Source organism: Cydia splendana, chromosome 13 (genome assembly GCF_910591565.1).
Source record: "Cydia splendana chromosome 13, ilCydSple1.2, whole genome shotgun sequence".
In the NCBI taxonomy this organism is placed as follows: domain Eukaryota; kingdom Metazoa; phylum Arthropoda; class Insecta; order Lepidoptera; family Tortricidae; genus Cydia; species Cydia splendana.
In genome coordinates, this window is record NC_085972.1 from 568,574 (window position 1) to 581,880 (window position 13,307).

The 13,307-nt window shown below is 36.0% G+C and overlaps 2 protein-coding genes across 3 annotated transcripts in view; one reads left to right on the top strand and one right to left on the bottom strand.

Annotated features, from left to right (window-relative positions):
• LOC134796353 (cationic amino acid transporter 2-like) overlaps window positions 1-8,436 on the top strand; it is a 92,942-nt gene extending 84,506 nt beyond the window's left edge. Inside the window, exon 15 of the mRNA XM_063768507.1 lies at window positions 8,424-8,436. The gene's annotated coding sequence lies outside the window, so the exon portion shown is untranslated. The remainder of the gene's footprint in view (window positions 1-8,423) is intronic.
• Window positions 8,437-9,315: 879 nt separating this feature from the next.
• On the bottom strand, window positions 9,316-13,307 carry LOC134795952 (zinc finger protein OZF-like). Of its 2 annotated transcripts, XM_063767842.1 has the most exons (5): window positions 13,056-13,307; window positions 12,594-12,732; window positions 12,127-12,189; window positions 11,852-11,917; window positions 9,316-10,584 (listed from the first exon to the last, which is right to left on the bottom strand). In XM_063767842.1, the coding sequence occupies exons 1-5, from the start codon at window positions 13,209-13,211 to the stop codon at window positions 9,389-9,391; spliced, it is 1,620 nt and encodes a 539-aa protein (XP_063623912.1). In that variant the 5' UTR covers window positions 13,212-13,307; the 3' UTR covers window positions 9,316-9,388. The 2 variants fall into 2 exon arrangements, with proteins under 2 accessions (XP_063623912.1, XP_063623913.1); XM_063767843.1 differs by lacking the exon at window positions 12,127-12,189 and having other exon boundaries at window positions 9,317-10,584.

Consider the following 13,307-nt stretch of genomic DNA (forward strand, 5'->3'; position numbering starts at 1 on the left):
AGTGGGGACGCTTTTTTTATACTTAACCTACTTTATTTTACTACTCGTCTTTACTAACGATCCCTAAGGGTGGTATTCCACTTGTCCAAGATCTTTGTCCAATATCCCTAGTAGCATTATCGTTGGGGCCCACGGTGCCAACGGTAGGGAAAACGTTGGGATGAGGTTTGTTCCGTAGCCAACATTAATTTTGTATTGGCCCACCATCGCATTTACCAACATTCGCTGTGGCACAGATGCCCAACAATGGGCCTTTGTGTATTTTGGTACCGTTGGCTAAACAACGATAATATTCGTTGGCCCAATGATGACATATATCGCATTTACCAACATTGGCAGTGGCAGTGATGCCCAACAATGGGCCTTTGTGTATTTTGCTACCGTTCGCTAAACAACGATAACATTAGTTGGCCCAATGGTGACGAATACCGCATTTACCAACATTGGCTGTGGCACGGATGCCCAACAATGGGCCTTTGTGTATTTTGGTAACGTTGGCTAGTCAAGGATATCATCCGATGGCCCAATGATGACAAATATCGCATTTACCAACATTGGTTGTGGCACTGATACCCAACAATGGGCCTTTGTTTATTTTGGTAACGTTGGCTAATCAACGATATCATACGATGGCCCAATGACGACAAATATCGCATTTACCAACATTGGCTGTAGCATTGAGGCCCAACAATGGGCCTTTGTGTATTTTGCTACCGTTCGCTAAACAACGATAACATTCGTTGGCCCAATGGTGACGAATACCGCATTTACCAACATTGACTGTAGCATTGATGCCCAACAATGGGCCTTTGTGTATTTTGGTAACGTTGGCTAATCAACGATATCATCCAATGGCCCAATGATGACAAATATCGCATTTACCAACATTGTCTGTGGCACTGATGCCCAACAATGGGGCTTTGTTTATTTTAGTAACGTTGGCTAATCAACGATATCATACGATGGCCCAATGACGACAATATCGCATTTACCAACATTGGCTGTAGCATTGAGGCCCAACAATGGGTCTTTGTGTATTTTGCTACCGTTCGCTAAACAACGATAACATTCGTTGGCCCAATGGTGACGAATACCGCATTTACCAACATTGGCTGTGGCACGGATGCCCAACAATGGGCCTTTGTGTATTTTGGTAACGTTGGCTAGTCAAAGATATCATCCGATGGCCCAATGATGACAAATATCGTATTTACCAACATTGGCTGTGGCACTGACGCCTAACAATGGGCCTTTGTGTATTTTGGTACCGGTGGCTAAACAACGATAACATTCGTTGGCCCAGTGAGCACAAATATCGCATTTACCAACATTGGCTGTGGTACTGATGCCCAACAATACCAGTTGAGTTTGCTTGTGGCGTCACTAGATGGCGTTACTGTCTCCAAACATCGAAGTTATAGTTATTTTCTCGATTATTCCGGATATAATCATAATATTTTTTAAAAGTAACTTATAAATCTAATAGCTATAACTATAAAATTTATACATAAATTTAAAAAATTGTATTTTACCAACATTTTCTCAATTTAAATCTCAAAAAACATAAATCTCGCTTACGAAGTTTCGAAGTGCGGTTAGTATATATACAAATTAGAGTGTATAGTAAGTGTACTTGCTTCGGCAGTACATATACTAAAATTGGAAAGATACAGAGAAGATTAACAACAACTGCTGCCTAGCCTAGGGCCTTCATGTAGATACAACCAATGCCTACCGTAGTGTAATTGTAATATTTATCAGCAAAGGCCCAACGTCGTATTACACAACCACTTACTTAACGTAGGGTAACTGTAGGACTCGTAAACAAAAGCCCATTACATAATTAGACTGTAGGCACACTATAAATTACACAACTATTTACCTACGGTAGTATTGTAAGAATCCTACACAAGGCCCAACGTTAAAGTTACAATGTTGGCCCTTTGTGGGACAAGCTGTGTTGGGCCTTCAACCTGGTGCACGACTACCTACCGACCTACCTGACTTGCCGTTGGGTAATTGTTGAATTTGCAAACAGAAGCACAACGAAAAAATTGCCCTTTTTTATTTTTTTTGCAGTTGGCCCTACAGCAAGCCATACGGCCAAATGTAACAATTAACCAACCATCAAACAAATGTGTATAGGCCCAACCACGGCCCAACCAAAACCACCACCGTTGAATAATTGTATGATTTATTTAAATAGGCCCAACGAAAAAATTACTCTAATGGCCCTCTGTTGGGAATCTTCGGGAGGGCCTTTGTCGGGGGCCCTCCAGCAAATCGTACGGCCAAATGTAACAATTAACCAACCATCAAACAAATGTGTATAGGCCCAACCACGGCCCAACCAAAACCACCACCGTTGAATAATTGTATGATTTATTTAAATAGGCCCAACGAAAAAATTACTCTTATGGCCCTCTGTTGGGAATCTTCGGGAGGGCCTTTGTCGAGGGCCCTCCAGCAAATCGTACGGCCAAATATAACGGTTGCCCAACTAATACGTAAACAAAGGCCCAACAAAATCCCTACAAGAAAATGCTATTAGGGATGGGTGTGTAATGCTTAATATAATTATAAAAAAACTATCATACATTTGTTAGAACGCCATTTGATATATTATTGTATGTTATAATGTAATTTTTATTACACGTTTCCTTTATTATATTGTGATTTCATCTAAACTGTCATTGATATAATGCCTAATGTAATATAATTTTCAAATAGTATATAGACATGTTTTATAATGACATTTGTTATATTATATTTTTGTATAACGTAATACTTCATACAATTTTATCAAGTATAAATACATATATTGTATAACATTTTTTGTAATATTTCATTTACGGATAACGTAAAGTTTTACACACTTTTTATAACTAGTACGCAGGCCTACTGTTTTTGCTAGCTATTTTATTCTAGGGAGGTCGCAGTTCTAACCTAACCAACCAATTTTTTCACAGTTTTCGTTCTGCGGGGGCCGCAGTTCAAACCTAACCTAAACCTCTTTTTTGCTAGAGTATTTTATTCTATGGAGGGTCAAAGTTCTAACCTAACCTAACCCTCCTTTTGTTAGGTAGTTATTCGTTTGTGCGGAGTCGTAGTTCCAACCTAACCTAACTCATTTATGTCATGCAACTATTATGCCACACAAATAATTATGTGATGTCACTTGTTATAACAAATTTTATGCTTTAGAGTATGTAATAATTATGGCAATGTATGTTAGACTAAATGTAAATATACCTTATGACCATTATACCAATAATAACATTATATATACCGTTAATTAGGTATTACGGTAGTATGCCATTTATAACGTTATTCAAAATAACAATATAGCAAACTATAATATATGAAAAGTAATTATAACAAATGTAATACACCCGTCCAATATGCATTTGCGTCTCACATTCTGCCTAAAAAAAATGTGGGATACAATGCACAATTGCACATTGGACAAATATATTGGACAGGTGGAATATGTAACGGGCCACCCTATGTACTAACTACTTTAACCCCACTTAATTACACTCTTTAATTAGAAAATTACCTGTGTCTACAATAAAACTAATTTGGCCAAAAGAAAATTGTGATCGTCTAGTTAATGGTAGGATTCCTAAGTTATGTGTAATAATCCAGGTTCTTTTTACATTAGAAGGATTAGTTAGCCTGTTAAAAATACCTAGAACTATTTTATAGAGAAAAGTACATGGAAGAATTTATGTATTTAAATAGATTGCTATGTTTTTGTAGAGTTAAGTATATTATGGTAAATTTATCGATGATAATTGGAACAACATTATAGACTTCATCATAAACAGAGTACACAGTAAAGAATAATATATAATATTAGTTTTTTATAAAATTGGGTTAAAATCCCCTACTCACCGAAAGGATATTAATAGGTATTTATCATCTATAATATCTCCTCAGCTGAAGCGTTTGAACAAATGGAGTTGACGGACTCTATTTATATTCATAAATTGAGTAATTAGGTTCCTTAGAACATTTAAGAAGGGTGATTCTGTCATAGTGACATAACACTTTTGTAAGCACTAATTATAAGTACTACAAATCAATAAATAAAGTAAGGAACTCTTACTCCCTTATATAAGTTTGTATCGTGGGATAATTTCATAATTCAACTCCATTATCTATCGTCGAGATGAAGGACGGCTTCATTCCTATTTTCTAGTTCTAGCAAAGAAAGCGGACCTCCTTCAGGATAATCCTAGATGGACCTTTATCATACAGTCATCTTTTAATACTAACCAAAATCATTCTATTGAGCATAATCTCATCAAATGGCACGTCCTTAGACTCAGATACCCTCAAATAAAATAATGTTAGACCAGCCTTAGCCTTTATGTAGATATTCAAACTTCCAGACTATAAAATTCCACAGGCATGTAATGAAACCACATTCCAAGTTTAGCGGATCACTACCTGACATTGTGTTACACATAGTCAGTGCCAGAATTTGTCTATCATTCTGAATAAATCATTATCCTTTAATATAAATTGTTAGGAGGAACTATTGATCCTATTACATGCCATTATCAGTAATTATACTGTATACAATCTGCTTTAATGTAGATTGAATACTTGATTTTACTTGCAACCTTTCAGTGATAGAGACGAAAACCTACCATAACTAAATGGCCTAATATTGAGATATGTGAACTTTATTAAATCACTAAAACTTTACTATATCAAATTAGTTTTTCAATAGATACATACTAATCTAATTCTTCTAAGAATAACAAAATTAAATTATAAATCCACCCCTTCTTACTTGTTGATATGGAATTTTACAACCATTCTCAAAGATTAAAGGAATCACTTCAAAACTCTTAAAATAGTTCTATAATTTGGATAAATTGTATATGTTAAATCAAAATGGTCTTATTGTCAGTTTCGCTAATCTTGTTATGTAATGGAATGCCAGAAATTAGCCAACTCTAATTTCCCTTTTCGAAAGCTAGCTACGAGAGGAAATAAGTATACATAATTTAAGTATATAAAATTTATAGAAAATAAATAATTACATTTTTAATAAACATAGATTGAAATTGACGTTTAATTGTTTTAGAATGTAGATGGAAATTTGAGCAAATAGCTCAATAGGTTAATGAAATAATAATTGGTTAGGGATAATGCAGATGTTAAGTAAAAGTTTAATTCTGAAAAATAAACGCTCTGAAATTTACACAAAATTAAAATCATCTTGAAACGTAATCGCTTTCAATATCTATTTTAAACACTCTCAAATATTGAATTTATCTATAACGCCCTAAAACTGAATAAAGAATTACATAATCCTGAAAATAATTACACACAAACACATTACATAATTAAATCGTTATCATTCACTTCCTGAAAATTAACACAATAAGGGTCGGTTGCACGAAACTGTCCGTATCGTTAAAGAGTTCTCTACATTCCTTTTATGTACGAAAGGTTCCATAGTAAAGTGCCGAGGAGAACCGGCTGACGTAGATCAGTCTGTTAAACGTGATTCGTACAACTGGCCCTAAACTAAATCACAGTTTTTCTAAATAATCTCTTACCGAATCAGGTTCGTTTCATTTCTCGTACCACTCCAAATTCTATGTCAATCTGACTTACGTTAGTATGCTAATACTTCCCTACTTTAAAAATGGCATCTACCTGACAATCACTTCGAATCAAAACACTCTTCTGAAATCACTGAAAGCCTCAGGAGCTTCGTTGGCACAGTTAGTATCAACCCCTCAAGACTAACAGTGCTATTAGGATTAGTACACAGTTATATTTATTTGAGGAATTAATGGAACTTTAATTTATCAAATTCAAATCTATTTATTTTGTTAGAAAAAACTTTAATTAGTAATTATTTATCTGATATTCTAAATGAAACTATTCTATATGAAAAAGGTATAATTAAAGGTCAAAAGTCTTTCTTCTAGATATTTACTGAATTTAAATAATATCTGAATAATTAATATGTTACTTGTTAAATAGATGAATTAACTCACCACCCCGCCGAATTCCCCCGCCTATTCTCTGGGTCTACTGCCTACTGCTCTCCGCTGAAACACCAACCTGGACCCTACTGCACCTCTATTTCTGTAGCTCAGCTACTCTGCCACCTTCTCCTCTCTCTCCTTCTCTCCAGCCAGCTCCTCGTTGGCTCCAACTCCTAACCGAAACTCAATGTCTCACGGCGCGACGGCAGAGCACCCGTTGAACTTTTTCCACTAGGGTTCCTCGAAGCCCGCACTAACACAACGAACCGGAGCTCAATGTCTACCGACACGAAGACTGAGCTATGCTTAATTAATAGAACGGTTATAGATAATTAATGAATACCCGCACAAATAAGACTTTCCGTAAGAGATCTAGATCTAGGCTCAATGTTATACGCACTAACAGAGCTTCGCCTTTACACTTCTGAATATCTAGGCTCAATCGGACAGAGCTTCGCCTTACACGTCTGAATTTTGAAAATTGAATGTCCCGCCAAATAAAATGCCCTTCTATTTATAGCCAATTTTCTCATTCCATTTCTATTTTTTCAAGTTAATCAAAATCCTCCCTTATTTCAATACCGTTACGGTTCTCCTACATTTTTTTGTTTTAAAAGCCACGCTTTTCCGAGAATCCCCTCTCTTCTGTCTATTCACAGTATTCGCAGTTACCAGTGTTTCTATCCTCCCAAATTTAAATTTCCCAATAAAAATTATTATTTAATTAATGAAAACAGTGGGGAAGTTGTAGTTGCACACTATATTTGTATTAATTGGCGGAAGTTGACTTTAATAACTTTATTAAGACATATGAAAACAATTCTGATTGAAACTACTTCCATTATTCCATATAGAGATTGATCCTTCTGTTTTATCATGGTAAGTTCGCCTATTTTACTTTCGCATTAAAAGATTCTACACATTATCATTATCATAGTCTTGACCTTAAGCAAACCAAGTCTGCACCACAGATATTTGTTAACGACCCATTCCCATATATTTTCATTCAAATATCCTTTCGTATACATAGAAAACTCCCACGATCCAGTAACAAACACACATGACCATCCCATGTTATACAAATATTCCCCATCGGGACTCGAACCCAGAACCTCCATGTAAGACTGATTTAATAAATGACTAATTTTTCAAATATTAATAATTTATCTACAAACAAACTCTCACAGTGGTATTTGCCATTTTCCTTTTCACAATATATATATTTTTTTTATTTGACTGAGTACAATACAAGTAAATAAAAAGCCAATTAGTGTAAACTCCTTATGATAATTTAATATTTTTAACTCTAATTGTCCCCAGAGTTGAACAATTCTCCCGACATTCTAGGGTAATTTTAAATATATGGCATCCCAATCCCGCGTATGGTAACCATGGCGACGGCCTTGACCTACATTCTCCAGAGCGCGCCTAGATACCAAAGTCACATTCCATTGAAGTTTACAGATTATGTTAATTTTTATAGCATGTTTTTATGTTTTAGAGTTTTGCCGACTTATTTACTTGTGAAACTATATTTTTATAAGCTTGTTTATGGGGTTACGATTCTTTACGATTTGATGACGTTTTTCCTAGACATTAGAATAAAATTGTCTGTTGACCTACTGTCATATTTACCAAAATAAATGTTGATTATATACATACTCTTAATTATACTTGTTATATACATGTAATATAGTTAATATTTGTACGGGAGCCCGTGTGATCCGTTACAAATACCACCCTAAGCTAAGCATCAGACGGATAGACTGACGGACCTAGTTGACTACGGAAACCTGGCTATAGGTACTTTAAAGGGCTAATCATTGGGTATTTCCTAAATAGGTACTAATTTATAATTTATATGACAAACAGTGATGCAAGCGTCAGAACCATAAAATCAACGAGCGGTTACGTACGTACCTAATTATGATTATACTAATATTAATTTACCAAGCAATTTATTTACAAAACTGAAAGAATATGACGCGTTCGTTGACATAAAACTATTGACGGATAGTTTTCCTTCCCAAGCGAAACGAATTAGCAAAAACAATGTCGCAGTCAATATACTATGTAGTACTTGTAGCAAGGAAATTCTCACAATGATCCATCGGTGCGCAATTACTACCAATCTTATTTACAATGACGCAGATTTTATGCTTTTTTAATGCTTGGGTCATACACATTTTGTTGTAGGTATGGTTAACTCGTTTGCGTCTTTCCTGTAGACATAAAGGGAATCTAAAGCAAATTTTTACACTGCACCCTTATAGAAGGGATACATTTTTACAATACTTGAGACTAATGTAAGAAAAATGGGATATACATATATGTATCAGAGTCGTTCACTTTTATTGCAATGTTATTGCTATTTTAGCAATTCTAATGATAATTTAAAACATAAAGTTATTACGGGGATTTTGATGAAATATATAATAGTTATCAGCCGAGGTTATATTCACGGTCTCCCGATTTTATATGTTCTTACTTATAGAAATGAAACGCCTGTAGGATTTTTAACAGCAGTTTCAATGAACACTTTAAACTCTCGCGTTTTGTACACATATTTAATTACACAAACGGGTCTACCGCGATATAATTTCATTGTTTTTACCTTTAATTCCGACGTTTCAGCTGAGTTGCACCAGCTGTGGTCACGGAAAGACCACAGGAGGTACCGGAGGTAGTTTTTCCGTGACCACAGCTGGTGCAACTCAGCTGAAACGTCGGAATTAAAGGTAAAAACAATGAAATTATATCGCGGTAGACCCGTTTGTGTAATTAAATAAGTTTCAATGAAACCAATATTAATCCATTAATACAATTTTGTTATCTTTTTTTAGTACCATGACGGTGGTAAATAAAGTTAGGTACGGCCCGCCTATGTCACCGTAGCCTATGGATGCAACACCAGGGTGCGTAGCCAACATGCCAATCGATCGTTTACACTCCGTAGCGAAGCAAACACAACTGTCACTGTCGCACTAATATGGAAGAGTGATAGAGAGACACGAAGCGTTTTGCTATCGTAGCCCAAGCGATTTTCACCTTCGCTAGGCACCCTGGGGTGTAACATACGCGTTGCCGACCTTAAAATATTATGAACAATAAACAAAACACCATTTGTTGAAAATATAGTTTTATTACCTACACGAAGGTATTGTTCTTATCCGTATTACTTCCTTAAATAATATGTACAATAAAAGTCAACATTAGGAATTTTAATTTTGATGAATATTCATATTCACTTATGTACACTACGGACTAATAACACGTTTTAGCTAGCAGATGAAATAACGGCCAGCATTATTTTAACAGGGTTTGGCCATCTTGGGCTCTCATATAATCAGTCCATAATCACTTTTCTAATATCACCAAGGATATGTTTTCTCTCTATGTATACGCTTATGTTTTCTAAAGCTTGATGGATGGGCAAATGTTTTATTGCAGATTTCGCACTTGAATGGCTTTTCACCAGTATGGACACGACTGTGTAACTTTAATCCAGAAAGTATTCTAAATTCCTTTTTACAGACTTCGCATGTGTATGGCTTTACCCCGCTGTGAAGTCTACTATGAAGATTTAAAGCAGATTTATGTGTAAATTGCTTATTACACACTTCACAAGCATGTAATTTTTGCCCAGTATGTATCAGCATGTGGCTTTTTAGATGTGTTCTAGTTCGAAATGGTTTGTGGCATATATCACACAAGAAGGACTTCTCACCAGTGTGCGTTAGCTTATGAGCTTTCAAGTTACTTTTTAATGTAAAACCTTTGTTGCAGATTTCACAGAAATGTGGCTTCACACCCATATGTCCATTCATATGTCTAGACAGTTCGCTTTTACGTAGAAATTGTTTCCCACATATTTCGCAACTGAATAATTTATCACCAGAATGGGTCAGTAAATGTTTCTTTAAAGTCGATTTTAGTTTAAATTCTTTATTGCATATATCGCAAGAGTATGACGTGTTACTTTCAGAATGTATAAGTGAGTGTGTTTTTAAGTTACCTTCTTGTGAAAACTGTTTTTGGCAGACTTTACAAGAATATGGTTTTTCACCAGTGTGGACACGCATATGTTTAATCAAGTAAGCTTTTTGGGTAAATCTTTTACCGCATACTTCGCATGAGAACCGGTAGTCCCCTGTATGGTATTTCAAATGAGCGTTTAATGTACATTTTTGTGTGTACCGTCTGTTACATACATCACATTTATAACGTTTTTCACCTGTGTGGGTGACTTTATGAATGTCGTAACGTGATTTGAGTGTGAATTTCTTGTTGCAAATTTCACAGGAGTATCGATAATTGTCCGTATGACATTTTAGGTGAGTGTTTAAGTATCCTTGATGTTTGAACTCTTTTTTGCATATGTCACATGAGTATAAATTATCCACTTTGTTATATTCCGTAGTGTCTTGTGTTTCATTCATAGAGTCAGTTTCCTGGCCATGCGCGTGGGTTTCGAGGGAACCTTCTTGATTTAACGTTTGTTCGCAAATGTGGCATGTATGCTTTTCACGGATGGCGTCGGGATCAGTCGTTGAACGGTCCAACAGTCCTGAAAAAGGACAATAAGATAACCAAATTGTACAAAAATAACATAAATAAGTAATGTGTACTCGCATATAAGTTTTGTTAGGGATCCATGTATGCTATACATTTTCCAATAAGTAAATGAAATGGAAAATACTCCACCGACAAGAGGATACCTCTTTTGAAGAGGGAAATAAAAATAAAACTTTTGGTTCAACTAATTACTCGTAGATATTACCGTAGAAACTCTTCTTCAGTGACGTGTTAAAACTATTAGTTTTCTAAACGGGTTTTTACCGTAGCATATTATAACGATAAATAATGTGTGGGCGTACAAATAACGCCAATTATAAGGTTATTAAGTCAATCTAAATGACATTATCATTAAGATTCTTTTGTGAAATGATTGCCCTGCCTTAGCTAGAAATAAAATTAATTGTAATTGTATAATAATAATATACGCCCCCGCAGGGCAGCTTGTGGCAAGCTATTGGGGAGTAACGACCCCACGGAGCCGAGTGCTCCCGAGAGTCGGTCAGGGTCTCCATCTCCGGCGTGTCTTCGTCGGTCGGAGTGGACCCCAAGGGGACCCGCAGGACTCTCGGCTATGGCTTGCCTTCATTGGCCGTCCAGGGAGGAGTCGTTAGAGCTATATGCTCCAGAGGTGGAAGGGAAAGATGCATCAGACTCGACACCCCTGAGCCGCACACACCGGTGTTGCTCCTGGTCGTCTTCGCGACGGCAGTTTCAGGGGCCCAACTAGTCAGCGGCAAGTCACCACCTGCCTCGACAACGTGTGGTAACATTGTTATGGCAGGTGTCCGGACTTCTTTACAATAGCCCAGTCTCATTGTCCACCCAAACTTCAATCCATATATTGTTATTATATATAGGGTATATTGTTCACTTTTTCTACAATAGCCCCAATGCCTGCTGCAACCAGTTCATGGGTGTTTATTGTTGCGCCTGTGAACGGGTTCCAGCAGGCGTTCTACTTGACATTAAAGCTCTCCAAGGGGCTTCTACGTGTTGGATCTATATCCCCACGCAAGCCTATCAAAATACTGGGATTATTAAACCCGTGAAATTCAAAATAATAATATTTACTATGTATTTTAAACAACAAAACATATCACAATGTATGAAAAGGCAAATATTATTTTCTATCATTTCCTGTTTCTTATGTATGGTCTGTGTTTCTTTTCTAGCAAACAAAAGTAATAGCCATACAATTCAATTACAAATCTCTAAATGAATTGTTATAAACACATGTTTAACAAAAAAGTACTTACGTAATGCTAAGTCACCATCGCTTTCTCGGTCATCACACCTCTCCATCTTAACAGAGGGCTCATCTCCTGGGAGAATAACAAAAACATTTATTTACATACAATATATATACAGTGGTACTACTAAACGAAATTAATAACTAGCTTAAATCTAAAATAGGCCCCTGAGGCATTGTACCAAGGATAATATAAGTAACAATCTTAAAACCAAACAAAGATTATATATACAACCTTGACAGGTTTAATGACTCATATGACTTTTGATAGTTGTTACTTACGTAGCATAGCTTCATCAGTTGACGTGTCTTCATGAGACATCTCACACTTGAGGGCTTTTTCGTCTAGAACAAATATGAAATATATGTTATAATATAAGTATGTTACAAATATATGTTGCAAGATCTAAGAGGTATTTGATAAAAATATAAAATTTTGCAATGGAAAAAATGTTTGTTTTCATTTGGTTTTACCAATAGAAAGAAAACAAACTAACTGCTCCTTTGCCGTTGTTTGGTTTTGCATATTGGATCATGTTTCTTTTAGTTAAACCTTGAACCGCATTTCTCCGTGGTCTGATAAGTAAGGCAAAACTTTGTGTAACTTTGTACCGTCCGCAACTCAAGCATGCTCAATGAAAAATTGTATGGTGGTTAAAAGGTTAAGAACAAATACAATTAACAACAAATCACAAATGAAATATGCTACCTTATAAAGCAATAATTCAAAGGGGTCATAAATAGCTTACTTTTTCTTTGCAATATTTTTTCCATGCAAACCCGCAGCTCTTTCTGGCTGCGCTTCACTTGCTTTTTGAAGTCACTCACACTCCGGAGACGGCACACACACATCTCACAGATGCCACAATCATCATTGCCTAGGGTAAGCTGCAAACAAAAATAGTAGTACTGATTACCAAGTACTAAGTACCAAATAAAACCATAGTGTTGCACAATAGTAGGTATATGATCGCACACTGTGGAGACGTAGCATACATGGGCGCGATCCTCAGCAATGAGGGACCGAGGAAGAAGTAGAAGACAACAATTAGCTTAAAACCAATGATTATGCAAGGAAATGTCTTTATAAAACGCGCTAAAATGTACTATCTACAATTCTACACCACAATGAGCTAATTATGATTTCGATCTTTAAAATGTAGGAAACATTATAAATACAGAAGCTTATGGATTATTAAACCTATATTTACATCTACATCGAAGCAATCGGTGAGCATATCAGAATATATCTCAGTTTTGCCGAGATGCGTGTACAGAGTTTTGAGACCCTTGTCTGGCGGTCGTAGCAGGCAGCAGCGACACGCTTGCAATACTTCCATAGTATCAACATCTTCGAAATGAATCATAACAATAGTCAACTAAACAAGAACAAGATTATTTGGCGATTTGTTAGTTTAAAAAGTGATTTAAAGTCCATTTAAATTCGTATCGATTGTGTGGTA

What these genes read in the sequence shown, in the direction of transcription:
- LOC134795952 (XM_063767842.1), bottom strand. Translation starts at nt 13,211, where the DNA reads ATGATTCATTTCGAAGATGTTGATACTATGGAAGTATTGCAAGCGTGT. An exon ending in AACTGATGAAGCTATGCTAC is followed by an intron (nt 11,918 to 12,126) that starts GTAAGTAACAAC and finishes TTATTCTCCCAG; the next exon opens with GAGATGAGCCCTCTGTTAAG. An exon ending in CGATGGTGACTTAGCATTAC is followed by an intron (nt 10,585 to 11,851) that starts GTAAGTACTTTT and finishes GTCCTTTTTCAG; the next exon opens with GACTGTTGGACCGTTCAACG.